Source organism: Mirounga angustirostris, unplaced genomic scaffold (assembly GCF_029215605.1).
Source record: "Mirounga angustirostris isolate CCGP_5_RB_7025 unplaced genomic scaffold, mMirAng1.0.hap1 SCAF_10, whole genome shotgun sequence".
NCBI lineage: Eukaryota > Metazoa > Chordata > Mammalia > Carnivora > Phocidae > Mirounga > Mirounga angustirostris.
Window position 1 is genome coordinate 76,971,213 of NW_026991718.1, and position 22,666 is coordinate 76,993,878.

General features: G+C 43.6%; 1 protein-coding gene across 1 annotated transcript in view; it reads left to right on the forward strand.

Moving 5' to 3' along the window:
• Positions 1-22,666, forward strand: part of VWA3B (von Willebrand factor A domain containing 3B) — a 211,482-nt gene that overhangs the window by 185,745 nt on the left and 3,071 nt on the right. The window contains exons 23-26 of the mRNA XM_045886208.2: positions 3,824-3,935; positions 10,651-10,775; positions 11,990-12,127; positions 14,263-14,363. Coding sequence (XP_045742164.1) covers positions 3,824-3,935; positions 10,651-10,775; positions 11,990-12,127; positions 14,263-14,363 — 476 coding nt within the window. The remainder of the gene's footprint in view (positions 1-3,823; positions 3,936-10,650; positions 10,776-11,989; positions 12,128-14,262; positions 14,364-22,666) is intronic.

Consider the following 22,666-nt stretch of genomic DNA (forward strand, 5'->3'; position numbering starts at 1 on the left):
ACTCGATCCTGTGACTCCAGAATCATGACTTGAGCCGAAGGCAGTCATTTAACCAACAGCCACCCAGGTGACCAACATTTATTGGAGATTTTACTTTCAGAGTAGTTAACTCCATAACCCAGTACTGCATGGTATTGGGGATCAGAGGACTTTTTTGTGGTTCAGGGCTTCATCCTGTGATTAGTTTCCTATGCTTCCTAAGGAGCCACACACACTGCACAAACTGGCAGGAGTGTTAAAGCCAGGCAGCTCAGCCCATCAGTGATCTGCTCCGGAAGCAACCCTCAGGAGAGGGAAGTGAAAACTGCATCTCAGTTCTGGGGATATTTGTTTCTCATGGTGTGTTTTCTACAGTTACACTATTCTGTGAGGAAGAGGGAGAAAACAACTCCAGTAAAGCACTCTCCAACCCCACTTTGGATTTTTAAAGCAAGGCTAGGTGTCCAAGACTCTTCACAGGGGATAATAATTCTCTCTGCATGTCTGCCTGGCCATAGTGTTTCCCTTAAGCCTTGGTTTCATGTGCAGTATCTTTAGCGTCCCTGTGGGCCCCAGTGCTGACCTGCTGTGCTCCTGAGAGGTCTTGCAAGAGGGCTTAGCTTCCTCCTCAGAAGGGCAGAGCTGAGGCAGGAAATTCCCCTTAGAGCTTCACTCCTTCGGTGTGATGGTTTGCCTCATGTTAAAATGCAAATGCCCTGGGAAGGGAAGCACAAGAAACCCTCTGACTCATTTACTCAGGTTGTCACTGCATGGCCAAGAGGGGCTGGACAGGAGTTGGCCATTGTGATACACATTTTCCTATAAGGTCGCCTCATTCTCTTTCCAGAACCCATTTTTAAAAGGGATGCAGATCCTAGATATTCTCGGGGTAGAGGATACCCCTCTAACTCTAAATGAGGACAGAGATAGTGAAGGTCAACAAATGCTCCAGGCTGGCCCTGTCCTTTTCACCAAGGTTTTAAAGGGAGTTGAATTATTTACAGAGACAGTTTGTAAATGTTCTGGTCTTATATTTAGGTATCCTAGAGAGAGGAAAGGTCAAACCATACATGACACCGTATAAGTCTTACCTTGATTACAGTGGTCACAGACTTTAGTTGGTCTTAAAGATTACAGTTGGTCACAGACTTTAGTTGGACAGAGAAGCATGTTGGAGCTGCGGGGTGTCAGCAGTTCAATGATTTGGGGCAGAAAAAAATATTTTTCTTTTCTAGTTCTAGTCAAGTCGTAGAAATGCATGGAAAATTTTAAAGCATCAAACATTTAGTAACTTCACTGTCCCCACCAATGCAAACCTGAAAGCATGACCTCGAAATTAAATAATAAATGAAAGGAGGGTGGCACCATTTTGGATCCTGTTCTACATCACCTGGTAATTGAATCTGACAAGGAAATGAATTGGATTCTCTGAATTTTGGAAACAAGGCAAAATCAAATTACCCAGTGGACAACATCCCCACTGCCAGTATCATTGCCCATCTGACTTCCCCACGGTGCCTGGCATGCAACTATTCTCATGCACCTAAACCTAGAGATATGTTGCCTTATTTATTGTTTTTGTTTTGTTTTCACCCTATACCCTTTCTGACTCTCATCCTCCATAGATTTCTTTGCAAAATAAGTAAGTCAGAGGACAAATAACATATGATTTCACTCATATGTGGAATTTAAGAGACAAAACAGATGAACATAAGGGAAGGGAAGGAAAAATAAAATAAGATGAAAATTGAGAGGGAGGCAAACCATAAGAGATACTGAAGTCTAGGAAATAAATTGAGGGTTGCTGGAGGGGGTGTGAGGGAAGGGATAATTGGGTGATGGGCATTAAGGAGGGCACCTGACGTAATGAATACTGGGTGTTATATGCAACTGATGAATCACTAAATTCTGCTTCTGAAACTAATAAAAGAGGGAAAAATGCCCCCAAAACTCAATGACCTGTTTGTATTGTAGGTGTACATAGGTGAAGGCATGCCAGGAAAAGAACAGGACTGTACAGTGTCTTTAAAGTCTTTGGCAAGATTCAAAAACTGTGGCATATCGTCTTTCTAGAAAGGTGCTGTCAACATTGTGGCGGAAGAGATGGTGTGTCTAGCTGCCCTTATTGATATCCTCCAGCCTGGCAAACCAATGCTCTATTTCTGTGAGCAATGGAATGAACCATTGTACTAAAGCTGGCCCCATAGGTTTGTTTTCCCATGGCTACTCTACTTAATTTGTGGTGTAGCTGAATTGATTTGCAGTGATTTGAATGAATCATTGGGTGTACAGTGAATAGTTCTTTCCATAAAGCTACATGTTGTGGAAACAGAAAGGAATTATTGCCAATAGTAGTAACAGTTGGACACAAAAGCAGAGTAAATGTGTTATGTATACAAAGCTCTTTAGTACTGTAATGGTCCTATCAGGTGAACCCATAAGTGTATGAGTGATTTGAAGATAGTTGATACTTTTCAGCCACTTAGAAAGGCATTTTCTTAGGTGGCGTTTTCAGTGTGTGACAAATGAACATCATAGTACTCTGTGTTGCTACTGCTCATTGTTGTTGCCCATGCAGGGAAGGTCTTCACAGAGTGAATGGTGGTTCTATATTAGATGAATGGGGAAGTGAGTGACAACTCTAGAGAAAAAAAGAGCTCTCTGATGATTTCGGGCCTTTGACTTCACAGATTTGTACCTATGAAAATGTAGAAAGAATTTCTCTATCCAGTGATCTTCCCAGTAATTTCTGGTTTCCTGGGGTTCCTCTTCCAGCATTGGTCCTCACATTTATTGGGAATTAAAAATAATGACTGTTCCAGATGATGTAATGGAGGCTTTGGGATTTTAGGGGGCCTGGAGGGTGGCAGGGATTGGGTCTTTCTATTAATGATCAGTTCAACAAGCATAGAAAATAGGATTTTAGAGTTAGACTCTACAAATCAAGATGATGCTACCATTTTCTTCATGTAGTAGACACAACGTGACATTCACTTCAAGCCTTGACTCATATGGTACCATTTGGAAATTACAGTGTGGTCCTTTCCTTTGCTTTTTCTGAAATTGCCTGGGGGTAAAATCTTTCCAGGGAGATTATAACTGAGCTGGGCTTTGGACAGATTATTTGAACAGGAAGGACCTTGCTCATTTTTAAAAATCGTTTTCCTCTGTGTTCTTCAGATTGGATCATTTCTGTTGATTTGTTTTCAAGTTTCTTTCTTCTGTCATATCATTTCTGTTATTGAGCCCTTCCAGATACTGTGTTTTTTACTTCTAAGATTTTCATTTTTTTTCATTTCTCTGCTGAAAACAAGTACTTTACCATTCATTTCAAAAGTATTCAACCACATGGACCTTGTTTATAATTGTTGACTTAAAGTCTTTATCTGATTATTCCAACACCTGGGTCATCTCAGTATTGTGATCTATTGATTGCCTTTTAACTTGAGAATTGGTCATATTTGCTTGCTTTTTAAAAGTATGTTGTATTTTGGATTGTATACTGGATATATTGAGTATTATATTTTAAGACCCTGGATCCTATTTAAATTCTCTGGAAAAGGTTCACTTTTTTTGTGTGTTTTAACGAAACTTGATTAGGTTTAGACTGCAAATTCTGTCTCATTTTTTATGGTCATTGGTTCCCATATATCAGTTCATATATTGGTTTAAAAAGCCTATTCCTAATAACATAGCAAGTATTTCAGAGTGATTGTCAAAGTATATGGATGATCTATAATTTTTGATAGTGCAATTCTCAGTAGAGAATCCCAAGCTACACTGTATCTGTGATTTTCACTGTGTTGATTTTTTAAATCAATTATTAATGTTTTATATTTTTTAGCAACAGAAACCTCAAGGAAATCCAACAAAGAAAACCAAATCAAAAAAATTGGATCCCCTCAAAGGCCAGAAAGTTATTGCAAGATGTGATGAAAATGGCTTTTACTTTCCAGGTAGATATTTTATTTTGTAAGATTCCTATGTAAAATAATATATCAGGGACCTGAGGTTCTCAAACTGTGCTTTCCCCAGAACACTGACAATTCATGAGCTGTATTAAGGTATTCCACTTCTAAAATGAACTGATGGTGGGGTTTCTACCTATGTTTATGAGGGGAAATGGGCAGAAAATGTATTTATTTTAATCTTTCATTTGTTTAGTAAAAAATTTTTACTATATGTCTACTATCTTCTATGAATGTAATACTCCTAAAGCGCTGGTCTAGTGTAGACCAGCAGATGAAAATTCTTGTCTTTGTGGAACTTAACATTCTAGTGAGGGAGACAGACAAGCAAGCAAATACATACACTATGTAGTGCGTCAGACACAGTGTTGTAGAGAAAAATCAAGCTACAAAGGGAATTGAGAGTGTCAAGGTAAAGTCTGCAATTTTAAATATGGTGGCCAATGAAGAACTTCTTGGGAAGGCGTTGTGTGAATAAGACTTAAAGGAGAAGGAGCAAGCCATGAAATTATCTGGGGGAAGAGAGTTCTTCTTTTTCTTCTTTTTTTTTAAAGATTCATTTATTTTGAGAGAGAATGTGAGCACGAGTCGGGGGGGTGCAGAACAAGAGGGAGAGAGAGACTCCTCAAGCAGACTCCCTGCTGATCACAGAGCCCAACATGGGGCTTGTTGTGGGGCTTAATCCCAGGACCCTGAGATCATGACCCGAGCTGAAATCAAGAGTTGGATGCTTAACATACTGAGCCACCCAGGCGTCCCTGGGGGAAGAGTTCTAAGCAGAGGGAACAGCAGTACAGAGTCCGGAGGCTGGAGTACATATGGCATGTTGGTAGAAGAGGCCAGTGCGGTTGGACCCGAGAGCTTTTCCCAAAAGTTTGTGGGACGTGTGATCCTGAAGGAACCAGCCAGGTACAGTTCAAGTGAGAACTTTGTGGACAGTGAAAATAATATGTATCTAGAGGTGGAGACAAACATTTTCTATCTGGAGAAATAAAATAGATTATGGCTGGAACCTAGAAGGCAAAGAAAAGGTAGAAAATAATAAAGGTCTTCAGAGAGGGAAGTATGGGGCCATTTATAAAAGGTCATGTTAAGAAGTTTGGACTTTATTGGGGAGCTACATGGAAAGCAGGGAAAAACAATCACCCTTGAAGTTCACAGAAGCTCTCTTCCCCTGTTGTGTGAAGAGTGGATACAGAGGGCGCCTGGGTGGCTCAGATGGTTAAGCGTCTGCCTTCGGCTCGGGTCATGATCCCAGCGTCCTGGGATCGAGTCCCGCATCGGGCTCCCTGCTCCTTGGGAGCCTGCTTCTCCCTCTGCCTCTCTCTCTCTCTCTCTCTGTCTCTCATGAATAAATAAAATCTTTAAAAAAAAAAAAAAGTGGATACAGAGTGGGTTGGAATGTCCCTCAGGTCCCTGGCTTGGGCCATATGGTAGTGGTACGTGCAGGAGATGTTGGTATGCACAGGAAGATAATGATGTGTCTGGGGCATGATGAATTGTAGGTACACTATTAGGTGTTGATATCTCAAAAATCTCTGTCTCCAAACAGGTTTCCTCTTGTGACTCTAGACCCCTATCTCTAATTGCTTCCAATTGCTGAAGTTGTCAGAAAAGCAATTAGAGATAAGGGTCTAGAGTCTCAGGAGGAAATCTGTCTGGAGATAGAGATTTTTGAGACATCAACACGTAAGTGTCATTGATATGGGAAAGGCCTGTAGGGAAAAGAGAGCTTAGGGAGAGAGCCCTGAGGAAGATCCGTGGGGCAGAAAGATGATACTGTAGAAACACAGCCGGTCTTGCATGAGCATTATCTGTCAATCACCAGTTAAAAGAATCATTCTTTATTAATTAAATTTCATTGAATCTTTTTAAGTGGGGAAAAATACTTCAGCAGGAGTTTTGGGTTGTAGCAGGCATATGTGGAGAACTGAGAGCTAGGACATTTTCTTTGAAATTCACTAGATGTGCTTTGGAGCTGACTGGATGAGAGTAATTAAATGTGGATTGGAGCATTTGAGATGAGCTCATAGGCCAAGGCACAAAACTCTTCTTTGTAAGAGTAGGGCCCAAAAACCTTCCCTTTCTCTGGGACGCAGATTTGCTGGGTGGTGATTATGGCGGCGCGGGGGGGGGGGGTGCCTCTGCTTGATTTTCTGAACTGGAGCCCCAGAGAGGGGTCTGAGGCTAATTCGGCAGTTGAATGGAAATGCAGGAAAGGACTGGCTTCCAAATGGCTGCATTAGGGCTTGGGATCAGTTCGCTGGCCAGGGTCCTGGAGAAAAGTAGAACAACTCAAACTTTTCCTCCTCACCATTCTCGTGTGATAAGAAATGCCAAAGACCTACTGCTGCCAGTCTGGGGAAGTCGAGAAAGCAGGTGACACCATGGCTGCATGCAATTCCTGAGATCATGTCAGCAATCATTATTGCCCTGTTTTTTGTTTTGTTTTTTTTTCCTTTAAATATGCAATTAGAGGCAGAGAGTGCATGCCACCAACAGTTCAGATCTGGCTATTTGAGAATTTTTAATTTGTGGCTGTGATTAAACTCAAATAAGTCTGTGTGGAGGGAATACACATTTGAATTTAGTCATATAATCAGTAATTTGGATGAGTGGCTAGTTAGTAAATACTGACTCAGGCAAATTAAATGATCATGTCTGTGTTCCTGGATGTACTTCATTTCTGTTCCCTCTTCCCCCCTGAAGTCAGTGAATCTTTAATTGGGAACAACCCAACTCATAGAGTTATTTTTTTATAAAAAATAATTTCAAACTTACAGAAAAGTTACAAGAATAATAGAACTTTTGTATACACTTTACCCAGCTTTGCCAATGATTAGCTTTTGTCATGTTTATTTTACCACATTTATAATTTTATTTTATTCTCTTTCTCTCTACTCAACTCCACACATACACATTATTTTTTCTGAACTATTTGAGATTAGGTAACATCATTATGCCTCTTTATTCCTTAATGCATCAGTGTATATTTCTCAAGAACAAGGGTATTCTCTTAACATAATCATAATAAAGTTATAAGATCCAGGAAATTTAACATTATTATACTACTTTTTACCTGTATATTTCAATTTTGTTAATTGTCTCAATTATGGCTTTATATTTTTTATCTCTAGAATAGGTCAAGTCCAGAATCATGTTAACATTGGGTTAACATGTCTCCTTAGTCTTCTTTAATCTAGAATTATTCTCTAGCCTTTCCTATCATTTCTCATGATACTGATGTTATTTAAGAGTAAGATCAAATTACCTTATAGAATGTTCCTTGGTTAGCTTAGGCTCAGAGTGTGCATTCCTGGACAGCTTGCTACCTAAGTGATGGCATAATGTCATGTCCCTCTCAAGATATCCCATCCAGAGGCACATGATGTCCATCGGCCTCATTAGTGACACTACTTGAGATCACCTGGTTACTATGCATTACTGTTTTCTCCCTTGTGAAAAAGAAGGCCAAACAGAGACTTGTGGAGCACAGCATGATACTCGCGGGTGACACCTTTTTTGATAACTTTTGTCTGGAGCCTTCTAAACATTTCTAATGAAAAATATCTGGCTTTGAAATGTATCTCAGTAGTAGGTGGCTTTGGGGTAATTGGGTCATAGTATCTCTCGCTTCAGGCCAGGTCCACACAGGAGCAGAGCTAGACCGGTTGTTGCTGTCATCGTCGGCAGTCAGGGCAGGGATTTCTGTATGGCTGACTCTCTTCCGGGGTCAGTATGAAATATTGGGTTAAGGAATGACTGCATTGTTCAGAATGGAAGTGACAAGCCAATAGTCTGGGTCATTAGGATGCTGAAAGGCAGGGAGGAAGACACATTTCAAAACATTATTTTAAGTCATTATTTGTGAAAATCGGGTCCTCCTTCCTGTTCTTCAGTGAAAAGAAGCATTGACTTCAGGAAATCCATGATGATGAAAAGTCTGAGTTGCACAATTTCTGCACTATGCCACAGAAACAAGTTACAAGGGAAGAAAAAGGCAGGTGGCAGAGGCAGGGGAGGAGGAACTGAATACCTTCTCAGGTGTCATGTTTTGGGGTCAGAAAAGCCCAAGTTTTTATTTATTTGAAATCTGCCTTTTTCCTCTACTAGCCATGTGACTAGAATCACTGAAGTTCTCTGAGCCTCAGTTTCTTTATCCTCCTGAATGAAATTAAAACAATTAGAACCCCTGTAAGATTGTGGTGTTGATTAAATATGGTAATGTACTGTATTTTTTAAATTGGAAAGTGTGAATTGCATGTAAAGAGTTTTTCTCTCATCCCATGTGAGAGCTTCTCTTGAGAGACAGAAACAACTTCTGTCCTCTCCTGGGGGTCAAGGGAGGTGCTTGCAATTAAAAAACGCTAACAGCAGTTTAAAAACTTTAACAGCAATTCAAAGAGGCAAAAATTAGCCCAGGGGGCTAGAAAGGAAACCTCTGAGGCTGAAGGGAGAAGAGACTATGATGAATAGATGTGCAAGATGACTTTCAGTGGAGTAGGGCAGGTGGAAGGGCTGCTTTTGGTGAAGCAAAGGGAAAGCCTTTTTCGGGAGATGGAATTTAAGCTGGGCTGTGCTTATCAGAAAGTTAGAGCCATAGGTAAAAGATCCAGTCTCCAGCCTGAGAAATTCCTGTTTGGAGCAAATATTGAGAACTCTTCCTGCGTCTTTCACAAAATGAACTGACCTACCTACTTGGAGTATTTCTGCTGTCTTCTGACCCTTGAAAGTGGGCCACATTTTTGCTGAGGGGCTCAACAGGGGCCCATTCCTTTTTCTCCAGCCTGAGTACAGGAGAGCCCCCTGGCTGAGGTGGGGGGCCCAACCTGTACCCAAGGAAGGTGACTGCGATCGCCAAGCCTTCACTGGGAGGAAGCCCAGGCCCCCGAAGTGGTTCCCGGAGACATTTCAGAGCCAGGAGACCCAGTCTCACCTCTCTGGGGGTGAGGACAAAGAGGAACTGCAGCACAAGGGAAAACAGAATTAGATGCTGATCTTGAATCGGGACTTAGAAATGGTAGCAGCTCCTTAATTAGATAGAGAAAGAGCAAATGCAGAGGCTGAGCCATAATTCGACAGGCCCACTCATGGTCCTCCAGCTTCCAGAGCACAGCCAGCCAGGCTGCCCACATGGCGAGGCTGGTTCTAACGTTGGGCTGGGAGACACTGGACCAATTTCTGCAGGTGAGCAAAGGCCCATTTCTGCAGAGCTTGTACAAAGAAGAAAACAATGGAAGGAACTAAAAAGAGGTTGTTGTAAGATACCAAAAAGTGTAGATCTAATCATGTGGAGCAGGGTTGGCAGGGTTTTTCTTTGAAAGACACATAGTAAATGGTTTAGACTTTGTGGCGATCCAGTGTCTATCACAGCTACTCCACTTAGGCAAACAACTGAAACCCTGCCTAGCAGGCTTATGAGTAGACTCTGCTAAGTCCCAGAGGCTAAGAATTTGCGGAGGGTCACACTGGCCAGTGTGGCCGTCATGGCAGCCCAGGCCCTTCACTGTGAACCCTGGGAGGGAGTGTGGGGGCTCGCCAGTGTGTGGGATATGACCTTCTCCTCAATTAGGAGTGGTTCTTCATTGCTTCCCTAATAGGAAGTCTTTCTAAAAAGCAGTGTTTGTTTTTCTAATTAAAAGGATAAAGTCAGTTTATGGCAGCAAATGTGTGAATAATGTATAAAGACTATTTCAAAAACCAAACAACATTTTAATCCAATGAAAAAACACACACCAAGTGGAACTGGTTTCGCTTGTTGTGTGTATGTGTGTTAAAAAAAAAAAAAAAAAGTTGTCATTTCTTTGGCCATTTAAAACAAGAGACATGAACTCAAGATGAAAAACACCAGCCAGTTCTTTGCCACATCAAAGGCCATGGGACTTGGCCAAGGTAAGTGTGTGACCTGGGGCAGCAGTGCCAGGCCCTGGTGTCGTGGGACCCTGGGGGGCACACGCACATTTCTCTCTCAGAGTAGGAGTCTTACTGCAGCTTCACTGCCTGGGGAAGTGTCCCTGTCAAAACTTCCTTAATATTTATAATCCTTTTATGATAGGAAAATAAATCTCAGCTAGAATAAGTGAACCTTAAAACGGGTATTTTTTTTCCCTACTATAATCGTCCCTTTGAGTACAGCTAAAAGACAAGGAAACTTCTTGCACCTTTTTCCTTTGTTCCTTTTTTCGTAGTGCATTTTAGGGAAGCCAGAGGATGTGTTCAGCCTAGTTAGCTTTTCATTTATCTGATATTAGATGAAAAGTTGATGATGGGAATTCCTACTTTCTTGGACTTTCACAATTTAACAACTCTGATTTTCTATATGTGAGGAGTATAGAAGGAAATATGGCTAAAGTAAGTAAATAAGGAAATCAGATGGTAAGAAGTAGCCAGGAAGAGGATATTTATTTCTAGGAATGACATTCTTGTCAGGATTGCTGCTGGTGATGACAGACAAACAGCTTCTGCATGTTCTCTGGGCTTCACAGCTCAGCGGTGTCCAGACCAGAGCTGTGCACTTCACCACTTTGAGTCGGTCAACCCCTGTATGCATCGTACAGTATCCACTGTTACCTCCTGGAGAAATCAAAGGGGCATGCTGATTTAAACAGGCCAAGTGTTATAAATTAGCCAACAAGATGGCGCAAGCCTAGGAGAATAGGCATTATTTGTCTTCATATTATATTTTAAACTTCATGCCTTGCAGGGGTTGTGAAGAAGTGTGTGAGCCCCACCCATGCACTGGTGGATTTCAGGTACGGAGACACCAAGGCTGTGCCCACCTCGTTCATCACGCCTGTCGGGGGCGCCATGCCCTGTCCCCTGCTCCAGGTACCTGCTCCAGCGATCTTTTCTGGGGCCCTTTCCACCATCCCCACAGTCGTGGATAACAGGATGGCGAGGCCACGGTGGGCCTCTGCTGAACACCTGGTTGGGCTCCTCCAGGGAGCTTGTGTTTGGGCAGGAAAAGCAGTGACCCCTGTTTGTATGGCCCCTGCCCTGGCAACTTTTTTCTTGCACCTTGATCTGCTAACACCCTGTTAAGGAGCCTCATGACTGCATAGGCTTGCTTACATTAGCCCCTGCGGCCCTTGTTGCTTTACAGACAGCAGATGGCGGGGGAAGAGAGCTGCTGTAACTGCTAACACCCTGGAAACTTTAACTGCAAAAGATGATATTAAAACCGATGTAAATATCAAGGGCAGAGGTAGAGCTTTCCTTGACGTTGTAGTTAGTTATTGCCCGACCTTGATGCCGTAATGCAGTTACACCTGAACACGAATTCCACAGGTTGGCTGGGCTGCCGTGTTCTCATCTGCATATACATCCATGAAAGCTGGGCTGCGTGGGGCCCATCCTTCCCAGCCCCCAGGCCAGCAGAGGGAGAGGCAAAAAGCTCCCAGAGCTCCAGCACTGCTGTCCTGGACAGCGGGAGCCAGGAGGCAAAGCACCGGATGAGCACTCCTAGGATTCCATGCCGAGTGTCTGTCGGCACCTCCCTGGCCAGACCCAGAGCGCCCACCGGTCCACTTTGCCCCTGACAGTTGGTCCTGTCCATCTGACACATGCCCAGCAACCTCCGCATGCTTCACAAGATTTTCTTTCTGCTAGAAGCTGTCTCTCTGTAACTTTTGCCTATGGACTCCAGGTGTGTGCTTTGGAACATTAAACAAACCTGCTGCTTTACATTGTCTGGGTGGCAGTCCTTGTGAAATAGGTTCCTTCAACCAGTCTTTATAGGATATGGTTTCCAGAACTCTTGCCAGTTTGCTGGCTGCCCCCCAGCCTGGGATCCTTGTCAGGTGAAGAAGTCCCGTGAAAACTGGGGGCTCCCCTAGACTGATTACAGAATTCTAGGGGTGGCCCAGTGAGCCTGGGGGATTTTCAAACTATTGACTCTTTCTTAGCTGAGAAAATATATGTATTTGAATTATAGCATCAGTACTTGCTAATCACCTTGGAGTATTTTAAAACAGGCTTATGTTGACATTGCTTATAAGATCAACAAGCAAAATATTTGCTATGATGTACGTTCTCATCTACAGGTTGGAGATTATGTCTTTGCCAAAATTGTGATACCCAACGGATTTGACTTCTATGTCCCTGCCATTGTCATAGCACTTCCGAATCAGGATGTGGCCGACGATAAATTCTACACAGTTTTGAAATGCAACAACCGGAGAGTAAGTACTTTCATTGAAGAAAGGGCTTTCTCACTAGGTAGAAAGTGGCTTCCCACCCCCACAAACCGCCCTCCTTCTGGGCAATGCCTCACTCTTTCCTGGCACTGCCAGATGTCCTGAAGGAATGACTTGCCTAGCTGCCCCTGTTCCTACTCCTTACAGTTCGGATTCTGCCCACTCTGCAACGCAAAATCTACCCTCACTGAGGTTGCCACGGCTTCCTAACTCCTTCATCGAATGGCCTTTTTGGCTCTCCTTCCACATTTGGCAACTGGGGAGACTCACTCCAGTTCTTTACAGTCCTCCCCAGTTTCTTACAGCACCTTTCTCTCTCTCTTCCTTGCCTGCCTCTTCTCAGCCTGCTCTGTTCCCCTCCCTGGCCTCCCTATGAATTTCCCTAAACGCTTTAGAAAGCCTCTTTATCAGTTTACATATCTGCTGATGTCACTTGTCTGCCTGATGTCCCCGGACACACACACACACACACACACACACACGCTTCTCATCAACCTCAAGGAAAAACCCAGCCTGAACCCAGCGTGGCCCCAGCCCCATGGAAGGCTCACTGCTTCCTGACTACAGTGGGCTTCTCCAAGCCCCTAGTCTTTCCCTCTTTCTGGACCATCCTCCCATCCTCTCTCTGCAGAAACTTCTGTCACCGGAAAGACTGCCCAACTGTCACATCCTGCTGAGGCCCTCAGGATTCCTCTGCACACTATACTTCCCCCTTCCCACACTGGCTTCCTCACCAACTCCCAGTTCCTTAAAGGCGGGGACTGTGGCTTATTCATCTTTGTAGCCCCCCGCACAGGCCTCTGATGAAGAGGAGATTCTCAAAATTGCTTTTTAAATTACTTAAATGAATGACATTTCTAATGGAAATGACATTGTCTTGATGGGCCATTTAATATGCCTGGAAAATAGACTAGGAAGCAAAAAGCAAGAAGTAAAATACTAGAGGCTAACTTTATGAAGCACTTATGTGCCACAGGTACTAATCAGGTACTTTATATGTAATGAACAATTGAATGCTCAAAACACTGCGAGCAGGTACCATTCTTATTCCCGTTTTCAGATAAAGAAACCGAAGCAGAGAGGTTAAGTCACACACAGGGTAAGTGGGACAGTGGGCATTTGAACCCAGCCAGTCTGGCTCCATGGCCTATACTCTGAATGTCTGTGCCCAACTGCCTAGTATACAGAATAAAAATATCCAGTCAGTTCTTGCCTATAGCATGAGGTGTATCCATCAGGAGAGGGGTCATAGTAAATGAATTTTAGAGTTAAAGGCAAAGAGTAAAGACCATCAGAGTCAATGGCCCCAGAAGCAGTTTCCAATCTGACAGAACAAGAAGGAGAAAGGGGTACCTTCTTATCAACCCAGAAGAAAAAAAAACAACAACAAACTTTAAGACAAAATAGACTTTCGTGGAGCTGTTTGGATGACAGTAAAAAGCAGTCTAGAGGGCAGTGGTCGGGAAGCTTTTCTGACATGAGGCACCACTCTGGGGATATCTACTAGGCAAAAGAGGAGAAAGCAAATTAAGGGACGTTTGAAGAGATGTCCCTGGGCATGCCCCAGCGTGTGCGGAGAGATGAAGCAGTTGTCCTAGGATCCCTGAGAAAGAGCCTCAAAGCCCAGGAGGGACCTTGGAATTTACCCCAGGGCAGTGAGGCCCTGTAGACTAGAGCAGCGTGGTCAGGGGCGAGACACTGAAGACAGTTCTGGTGGAGATCACGGGGCTGAAGGTGGCACATCTGGCAAAGGGTGGTGGTTATAGTTTCTGAGTCTAGGAAAGAGATGGCCATGGCTGAAGTAAAGGTAAATAGGAAGGTAGCTCTGGGGAGGGATGTGTGGGTATACATGCGCATGTGCATGGGCAGACACGTGCATGTACTGGACGGCCTCGCACGTGATCCAGGATATGGAGAAACGACCAGAAGGACTCATCGATGACTTTTACTTAGCATATAATTATCAAACCAGACTCTGCCATTTGACTGCCCTCTTAAGTGTCATCCTGAATAGGATAATGGCTAGCAGCTATTGTAATGGATCAAGCTGAAATAAAATTACATCTAAATTGTAGACATTTCTGATTTAAGTTGCATGAACTCTTTTGGTATTGTTACAGGAATTTTGCCCTCGGAGTGCACTTATTAAGATCAGCCAAAACAAGTATGCTCTCTCTTGCTCTCATATAAAATCACCCCCAATTCAGGAGGACCCAAAAGTGTAAGTAGACCCAACTGTTTATACTCCCTGAACTTTATTTATATCTTTGCACCTTTAATCTGTTTCTGAGTTGGGATTCATGATGTCTAAATACTTGGGGAGAAAAGCAGAGGTGGAGGACCTCCTGCTTAAAATGTAGTTCTGTGATTATTATTCCTTCAACATCACACCTCTTACTTGCTGGTTATTTGTCTATCTGGTTCTAATCTCAAACGCAACATTATTTTACGGACTCTTCAGAAAAACACTCAATCCTGTCATGAACTTGAAGGAATTATTCTCCTTTTATTTGTAAAGGTTCAAGGCCTTCTAATGAAGCAAAGGTTAGATTAAGTTGCAGTTGGGACCAGTCAATTGTCTGCTTCTCCCCTTGTTGGGGAGTGAGAATGTGGTGTTGGTCCTGGCTTGTCTGTGCCCAGGTGAGCAAGGGTGGGTGGGTGGGTGGCAGTTTCCAGCGGCTACAGTGGGGTGAATACCTTTTCATCTGAGGAAGTAGGATTGCTAAAAGCTGGAAAGGTAGATTAAAGCAAAGTCAATAAGAAGAAGCTGAGGCCTAGAAAGTAGACAAAAACTGAAGTCCATGGGGCTGACGAGGGGCATCACAGCTAGAGTTAGAGCCATAACCTTGGAGGTGAAGGTGGATTTTGAGCAAGGGTTAGGGAAAGGGATCCTGGAAACACCCTCCAACTTCACTTGGAGTTTGTAAGTTGTCTTGGGTGCCAGCCTTCAGTCACCTGATGGCATCATCTTGCACTTCATAAACAGAAACCATCAGACATTCTCTCCTCCACTTCTTTTCCCCCACCTCTAGGCTTGGAGAAACCTCTGTCTTCCCCCCTGATATCAAAGTACCTTCTCTCATCCAAGGCTGACCTGCCCACCAGGCTCCAGAGCCTGTTGCCACTACCCAATTCTTGCTCCATCAGTTATCAGGATTCTCTCCTATCTCCCTAGCTCCTCTCCTGATTCCTTCACCCAGCCAAAACCCAAGTTTGCCTCCACTGTTTACACACATGCACACATGCATGCACACACACCCCCAGTCCTAAATCCATCGAGCTCCCTTGGTTCAGCAGTGTGATCTGGCATCCTCCCTCCCTTCACAGCCATGCTGTATGTGGGCAGTCTCATAGGCTGGTGTCTCCCCTTGCTTACCTTCTCTTCCCTTCCTGAGGAGGCTTGGGTATTGGCTTCCCCCCTTGCCCCCTTGTGAAGCTATTCCCAGAGGGGCCACTCAGACCGCTCACACAGACTGTGCATGCTGTTTCAGTATAGGGTCTATTTGACTCTCTTGACCACCCCTCCTCCTTCTCTTGAGACCTGTCATGGCTCCTCCCTCCTCCCTCTGGATTTCCTCCCTGCCCAATTTCAACCACATCCCTTACTTCCATGACTCCACTTACACTAAGGACCTCATATCTCCCTCTCCACCCCAGACCACTCCTGTGCTCCCGCATCAGAATCGTAGCCTCTCAGAGTGGGACCTGGGATGGACTTTGCTGAAAGCTCCCCCGCTGGTTGTAACTGCAGACTTGGCTGATAAGAACTAGGTGGAAGGGGCCTTGGAAGCTAAGACCTGATTTCCTATCCCAGCCCCACCCTCACTTAGTTTGCGCCCTTGGGCAGGTTGCTTATCATCTAGGAGCTTGTTTGCTTACAGTGAGATTAGGGTGGTGTGAGGATTGGAGATGGTCAGTGTGTGCTTGGGGTAAAGCAGATGCTGAGTCCATGGCAGGAATCCTGGTATTTCCAGCCATCCACCTGAATGTACAGAACCTCAAATTCAGCACATCTAATACTGAAAGTATAGCTTTCCACAGACCCACTCCCATCTCTGCCTGCCCTGACTCAGTTCTCTCTGCCACCTGTCAGTCACAGAGTTGTCCTTACAGAAATTTGGTCATCATCTTTGGCTTCTTCTTGCCCTTCACCCAATACACCCCATGGGTCTCCCAAATTATATTAATCCTAATTTGCAAATATTTCTCAGCTCTGCTGGACCTGTGCTGCCTTAGGTCAGGCATCTCATTTCCTGAGGCCACTACCTTTGGCCTCCTGCCAATAGTCCCTCCCCCACTTAAAAAATCCTTCAGTCTCCCTCCCTTGCCCCTTCTTATTCTAGTTTAGCCTCTTGTGGGTCTGACCCAGGCCTGCCCCCCTAGCCTCACTTCTCCCTAGCCACCCTCCAACCAACCTCCTACAAGCCCTCTGCACATTAACCATACTAAACTACTTGTAGCTTTTTCCCCATGCCATGCTTTTTCAGAGCTCTGTGCTGTGTATCCCTCCCTGGAATGTTATTCTTTGCCCTTGGCCTCCAGGGAACTTTAACACTGAACTCAGGGGTCACCATCGCTATTCCTGTTCCGAGACTCTAGCCATCCTGTGCGCTGAGGTGATCCCACTGCGTCCTGTAGAGGTTTTCATTAGAGAAATTTTCCCTTGTGTTGGGCCACATACTTTCTCAGTTTCTCACTCCTGTTAGGCACGTGTCCTTGAAAGCAGGTGCCAGGTTCTATCCACTTCTAAATTATAGTTGTCAAGGTCCAGCTCATAGGATGTGCCCAATGACTATTTGAAGAATGAACCAGTGAACAAATAAATACTAGTGGATGCCCATGAGAGATGCATGGTTTCACAGAGAATCTTTCCTTAGGTATTATTGTTGAAAATATACACTACCATCCTTCATTCTCTTCTAGATGAGTATAATGTTCATTTAAAATTATAGCACATTTTTTGTTGATCTCAAAACCCTACTCAAACAAAATGATATCCAAATTACAGTACATTTTAAAGGAATATGAATAGATGTGTCTAGGTATTGACCATTTTCCCTAAATTCAACATTATCAATCCTATTTTAGAATTAAAATTCAGTTCTTTCTGTGTTTTGAAAAGCCTGTAACTGTTTTCTATCGTAGTCCTGCCCCAGGCCTTATTTAAAGCTCTCAGCTGCTAATTATCTACCCTAGCTTCTAGGTCTTCACACAGCGAAAGTATGCATTAACTCTCCAGTCTCCCCATGGTAACTTCCACTGCTGTTTTGCTCTAGCCACCTCTGTGCTAGCAAGAGACGGCATTTAATTCTCTTAAGCAGAGGTCACGTCCAACCCGCTAAATTCAGAGTTTAATCTGTCTCTGTTTCCATAATCAGAGCTGACAGGTGTGAGCACACAGACTGAAGGTGCAGGTCTTATTTTGTATCTCCACTGGGATTTCCTTCTGGTAGGTCCTTTCTCCTCAGGAGCGCTTCCTAACTTGCTTTCTAAAGGTACCATCTCCCTTTGGTTTGTCTTTAGTAAGCCTTCACATCATTATAGCAAATGAGACCATTAAAAAAAAAAACCCTGGTGGGCTTTCTTCAGGGGCTACTTAAAGAAATGTGCTATAGCTTGCAATTCCAACAGAACAGCATTTGACTAAATTTAACTTTAAAATATTGAATCCACTATAACCATCCATTTGGGGTTGATCAGACAGGGGTATATGGCCCCAGGCATGAACTGGGATGCCAGACATTCAGCTCTCTGTGTTCTGCACCTCCACTTTTTCTTCTTTCTTGAGGCCTTCAGTCGTGGGTGACAGAGTATTTCCTGCAGGCCCCTCTTCTTGTTCCTAACTGAGGGCAACACACAATCAAAGACAGGAAGGGAAGTATTTGGAGGGTAAAGGGTTCAAAACTGATTGAATATGGCCAAAGCCGATGCCTAGTTTTAGTTTCAGCTTAAAATTTGACACCTAAATGATTCTGGAGGACTTTAGTCCTCTATCATCCAATAGGTTACCCATATTGCTAAATTCCAAATAACTAGTTCTTAAAGGAGAGAATGTTAGTATCACCACATTTACAATGTGAGATGAAGGGAGGCTCTCACTGGTTTGATTTTCTCTTTCCTCTGCCACATGATGAGTGCATTTTCTGGCAGCCCAGCTGAAGGAGGTGTGCCTTCTGAGAGTGTGTCCGATGGAGGGATGTGATTACTCTTGCCTTACCTACCTTCAGTGATGTCCCTGAGCTTTTTTTCTACACTTCATAGCATAGAGATATCTGTTCTGAGTGAAAATATTCCCCAAACCGGCTATAACTTTCTCCATTTAGACAATACACATGTAATTTCTCCTAATCCCAAAGTGCAAGCAGACCAGGAGAAATTTCCCCCCACTTGGCATCCTCCCTCCTTGCTAGGCAGAGAGCTCCCAGCAGAGCTGTTCCCTGACTCCTCCCCTGGAATCCTGTTCCTCTCAGAAGGCTGGGGCCTCCACTGGGGCTGTAGCAGGGGACACATGCCTGGTGGGTTTGATGCTCTGGCTTCTGGTTTTCTCCAGTGAAGGGAAGTGCCTCTACCAGACATTACTCAGTCACCCACTGAGAGGTTGGTTGAGTACAGGCTGGGGACTAAGTGCTCCTCCAGACAAGGTGCCTCTGGCAGGCCTGAGCTGAATCCCCGTACTTGGTGCCATGTAACTGGCTGGATATCCCTCCCAGCCACAGCTGGGATCCATCCTTTCTTGGGCAGATTGCTTCTGAGTCTCCTCCTTTAAGAAGACTCACTTGGAGGGAGTTGGATTTCTTGAAAAAATTAGTAACATTCTAAATGTGATCAGGAAAGCCAGATAGGACTAATCCTTTGCTCCAAAAAAAAAAAAAAAAAAATCACTGGACATCTGAAGGAAATGACTGGGCACTGAGATCTTGAAGGCAAGGAGTGTTCTCTTCTTGATGTGTGTTTTTAATTGTGTGGCCTGGGGGACATGGCTGTGTATGAGTCTATGGGAGGGGAGACCACTCTCCTAGGGTTCAGTTGTGTTTTATCCGGGTCTGTGGTCAGCTCCCAATTCCTGAATATTAGCCTCTTGTTGTCTCTCTCTGAACAGTTGAATCATTTTCCATCAAGCCATTTGGATTTAGGAATATGTCCCAAAGGAAATCATAATTCCATGATGGTTAACATTCCTCCCTTCCTCTATGTAGTGTGGCCTCACATCGTCTTCCTGACCGCAGTGATTTTAAGTGGTTGATTGAAACCTCAAGATTCAGCGCTGGCCCTGACATTACATGAGATGAATCACTTCCCATAATCTTGCCCAGTCACTGCTGACTATTTTTCCCTTAGAAGGAGCTGTGCATCTGAAATCATTAAGCTTCAATATGTCATTAGTTCCCTCGTCCCTTGTGGTCAGATTAGGAGCCCCATTTCCTAGACTGGAGCAAAGCCCTGAAAAATAAGCAGTTCAGCAGCAAACCCTGTCTGTGAGTGTCCCATATTTTCTGGAGGGACAAATGCCATTGCCTATTTTCAGAAAGCATGCTGTGGGGCCCTAGTATGGGAACAAGAGAGTGTTGAGAGTCATGGAGATTTGTTAGCCCTGAAGGCCAGTGGTAACAATTTGGATGGCAATAGCCTTTTGTATCAGTCTCTCCATTTTCTGCTCCCTCCATTGTTAAAACTCAGAGGCCTTGTGGTCTTTATAAAACATCAGGTCCCCCTGTTCTAAGACCAGCTTTCTGACACACTTAGGGCAGAAAAGAAATGAGGCCTCGGAGAACCAGCAAGAATAGCTGAGGAGCTGACACTAATCAAGCGAATGAAGTGGGTTTTGACCCAAGAAGAGTGTGGAGTAGGTGCTCAGCACTTTCTTCCCAAGAGCCAGCTGCATCTGAAGAACCCGTGAAGGCACGGTGCTTGGCTTTCCTCATCTTACCCCTCCTCTCTGACACACATATGTGATTTTGACCTGTTTGTCACATTACTTAAACCTGTAACCTAAAATAGTAGGACGCTGAATTTTTCTTGGTTTTGGCATGAGATAAGACAAAAGAAAGCCATTTATTGGGGCCTTTCCAAGTGTGCTGAAGGGTAACATCCACTGGCTAGAGTCAGGAGCATGGTCACCTTCCCCTTTCCTCAGAGTGGGTTTGGGCCAAGCAGAATGAGGGTGCATGGTGGGGTGGGGGCATTGGATAAGAACTCTCACATCAGATTCACACTTACCCCATTCCCCCTCCTGCAAGGGGACATTTCCTTGTGGAATATCTCGAACTTGGTCGACATCAGTCATTCTGGAGAGTAAAATGGGGTAGCTGAGCTGCATCTGCTGACTTGATGGAAAGGCTTTTCCTTGATCAAAATCCTAGTCCGCTTTTTATTCTGATCATGACAGCTTGCCTATGTTTACTCTTATTCCAAAAGTATGCGTAGTTAATATAATTTAAACATTAAAAACAAGAAGAATAAAAAAACCAGCCATAGCTCCACATTTCAGAAGTAATCACCATTTATATTTTGACATACATCCTTCTAGAGTGTGTTTTCTCTGCTATGTTGATTATTTTTCTTCAAAATAAGAATTTTTGTTTCCCCTTATCATTTAGGACAGTTAAAAAAAATTTTTTTTAATGTGGAGTAAGTGACAATCCTACTGGAATTCTTTTTCCTGAGGTAACTATTAACAGTTTGATGCAAAGGTTTCCAGTTATCTTTATATGTTCGCAATCTTAATAACAACAGGAAAATGTAACATATTGTTTGTGACTTTTTTCCCCACTTAATATATTACTTGCATTTTGGCATGACAAGGACACCTTTTATTTCATTATTGCCTACTTAGAATGCAATTATCCAGGTGGTGCATGATTTATGTGACCAATGCCCTACTGAGGGCTAGACATGTGTTGCTTCTTGAGCTTTCCTGCTCTTCTTCCTGGGTTCTTTCCACGATCATCTTCCTGGTATCCTTCAGGTAGGCGGGTCAGCCTCGCTTCTACCTTCATCTTTGGGTGCCTTTCTTGCTACTTTCCATTCCTCCTCCTTGTTGCTCTTCTTTCTGAGAGGTTATAGGTGGTAGACTGGACTGTGACTGGTCCTGATACCTGGGGAATAGAGGACATCTCTGCAAAGGAAATAGAACATATCAACTTAGGATGCTTGGGAGGGAGGGAACAGTGTGAGGGACAGTTGATGGTAATGTAGGTAGGTTTTTATGTTATTTTTTATTTTTATTTTATAAAGGTTTATTTATTTGAGAGAGAGCATGCAAGCAGGGGGAGGGGCAGAGGGAGAAGGGAGAGAGAGAATCTCAAGCAGACTCCCCACTGAGCATGGAGCCTGACGTGGGTCTTGATCTCACGACCCTGAGATCATGACCTGAGCCAAGGTGAAGAGTCTGACGCTTAATCAGCTGAGCCACCCAGGTGCCCTGGTAGGTAAGATTTTAGATTTTACAGAGCAGGTATGGTGTTACAACCTTGCTGTGTGATTTTAGGATGAGTCTCTGAGAACCCAGCCTCACAAAACTTACACATCCACATAGGTGCTGGCCTCCTATTTCAAGAAATTTTGTTGGTGGCCTCCTGGGATGCTTTCTCCAATGTTACTACAGTTGCTTGTGACATTTTTTTTATTGTGGTAAAATACACAAATCATAAAATTTATCATTTTAACCATTTCTAAGCATACAGTTCAGTTGGCATTAAGTACATTCACATTGTTGTGCAACCATCACATGAGCCATCCCCAAATTCTGTCATCATCCCAAACTGAAACTCTGTACCCAATGAACACTCACTGCTCATTCCCTCTCCACTCCTAGCCCTTGGCAACCACCATTTTACTTTCTGTCTCTCTGATTTTGACTAGTCCTTGTGTATCATATAAGTGGAATCACACAGTATTTGTCCTTTGTGACTAACCTCTTTCACTTAGCATAATGTCTTCAAGGTTCATCCACGTTACAGCGTGTGCCAGCATTTCGTCCCTTTTTATGGCTGAATAATATTTTATTGTATGTATATACCCCAGTTTCTTTATCCATTCACCTGTTGGTAGACAGTTGTGTTGCTTCCACCTTTTGGCTATTGTGTGTAATGCTGCGGTAAACATGAGTGTCCGTATCTGTTTGAATCCCTACTTTCCTTCTTGTGGATACATACACAGAAGTGGAGTTGCTAGATCATACGGTAGTTCTATTTTTAATATTTTGATGAGTTGCCATGCTGTTTTACACAGCAGCTTTGCCACTTTATATTTCCACCAACAATGTACAAGGGTTCCAGTTTCTCTATGTCCTTGCCAGCATCTGTTATTTTTTGGTTTTGCTTTTTCTTTTCTTGATCATAGCTATCCTCATGAAGGCCATTTTTTAATCCCTTTTGGGAATTACCTCTTGAGTCTTTGCGCCAATCCTTGAAAAGTATCACATGTGGTGAAACTTGATCCTTGATTGATGTAATTTTCTTTTTAGAAATAACTAAAAATCTTCTCCCACGCTTAATTTTTTCTTCGTAACTTCCAAAAGGATCT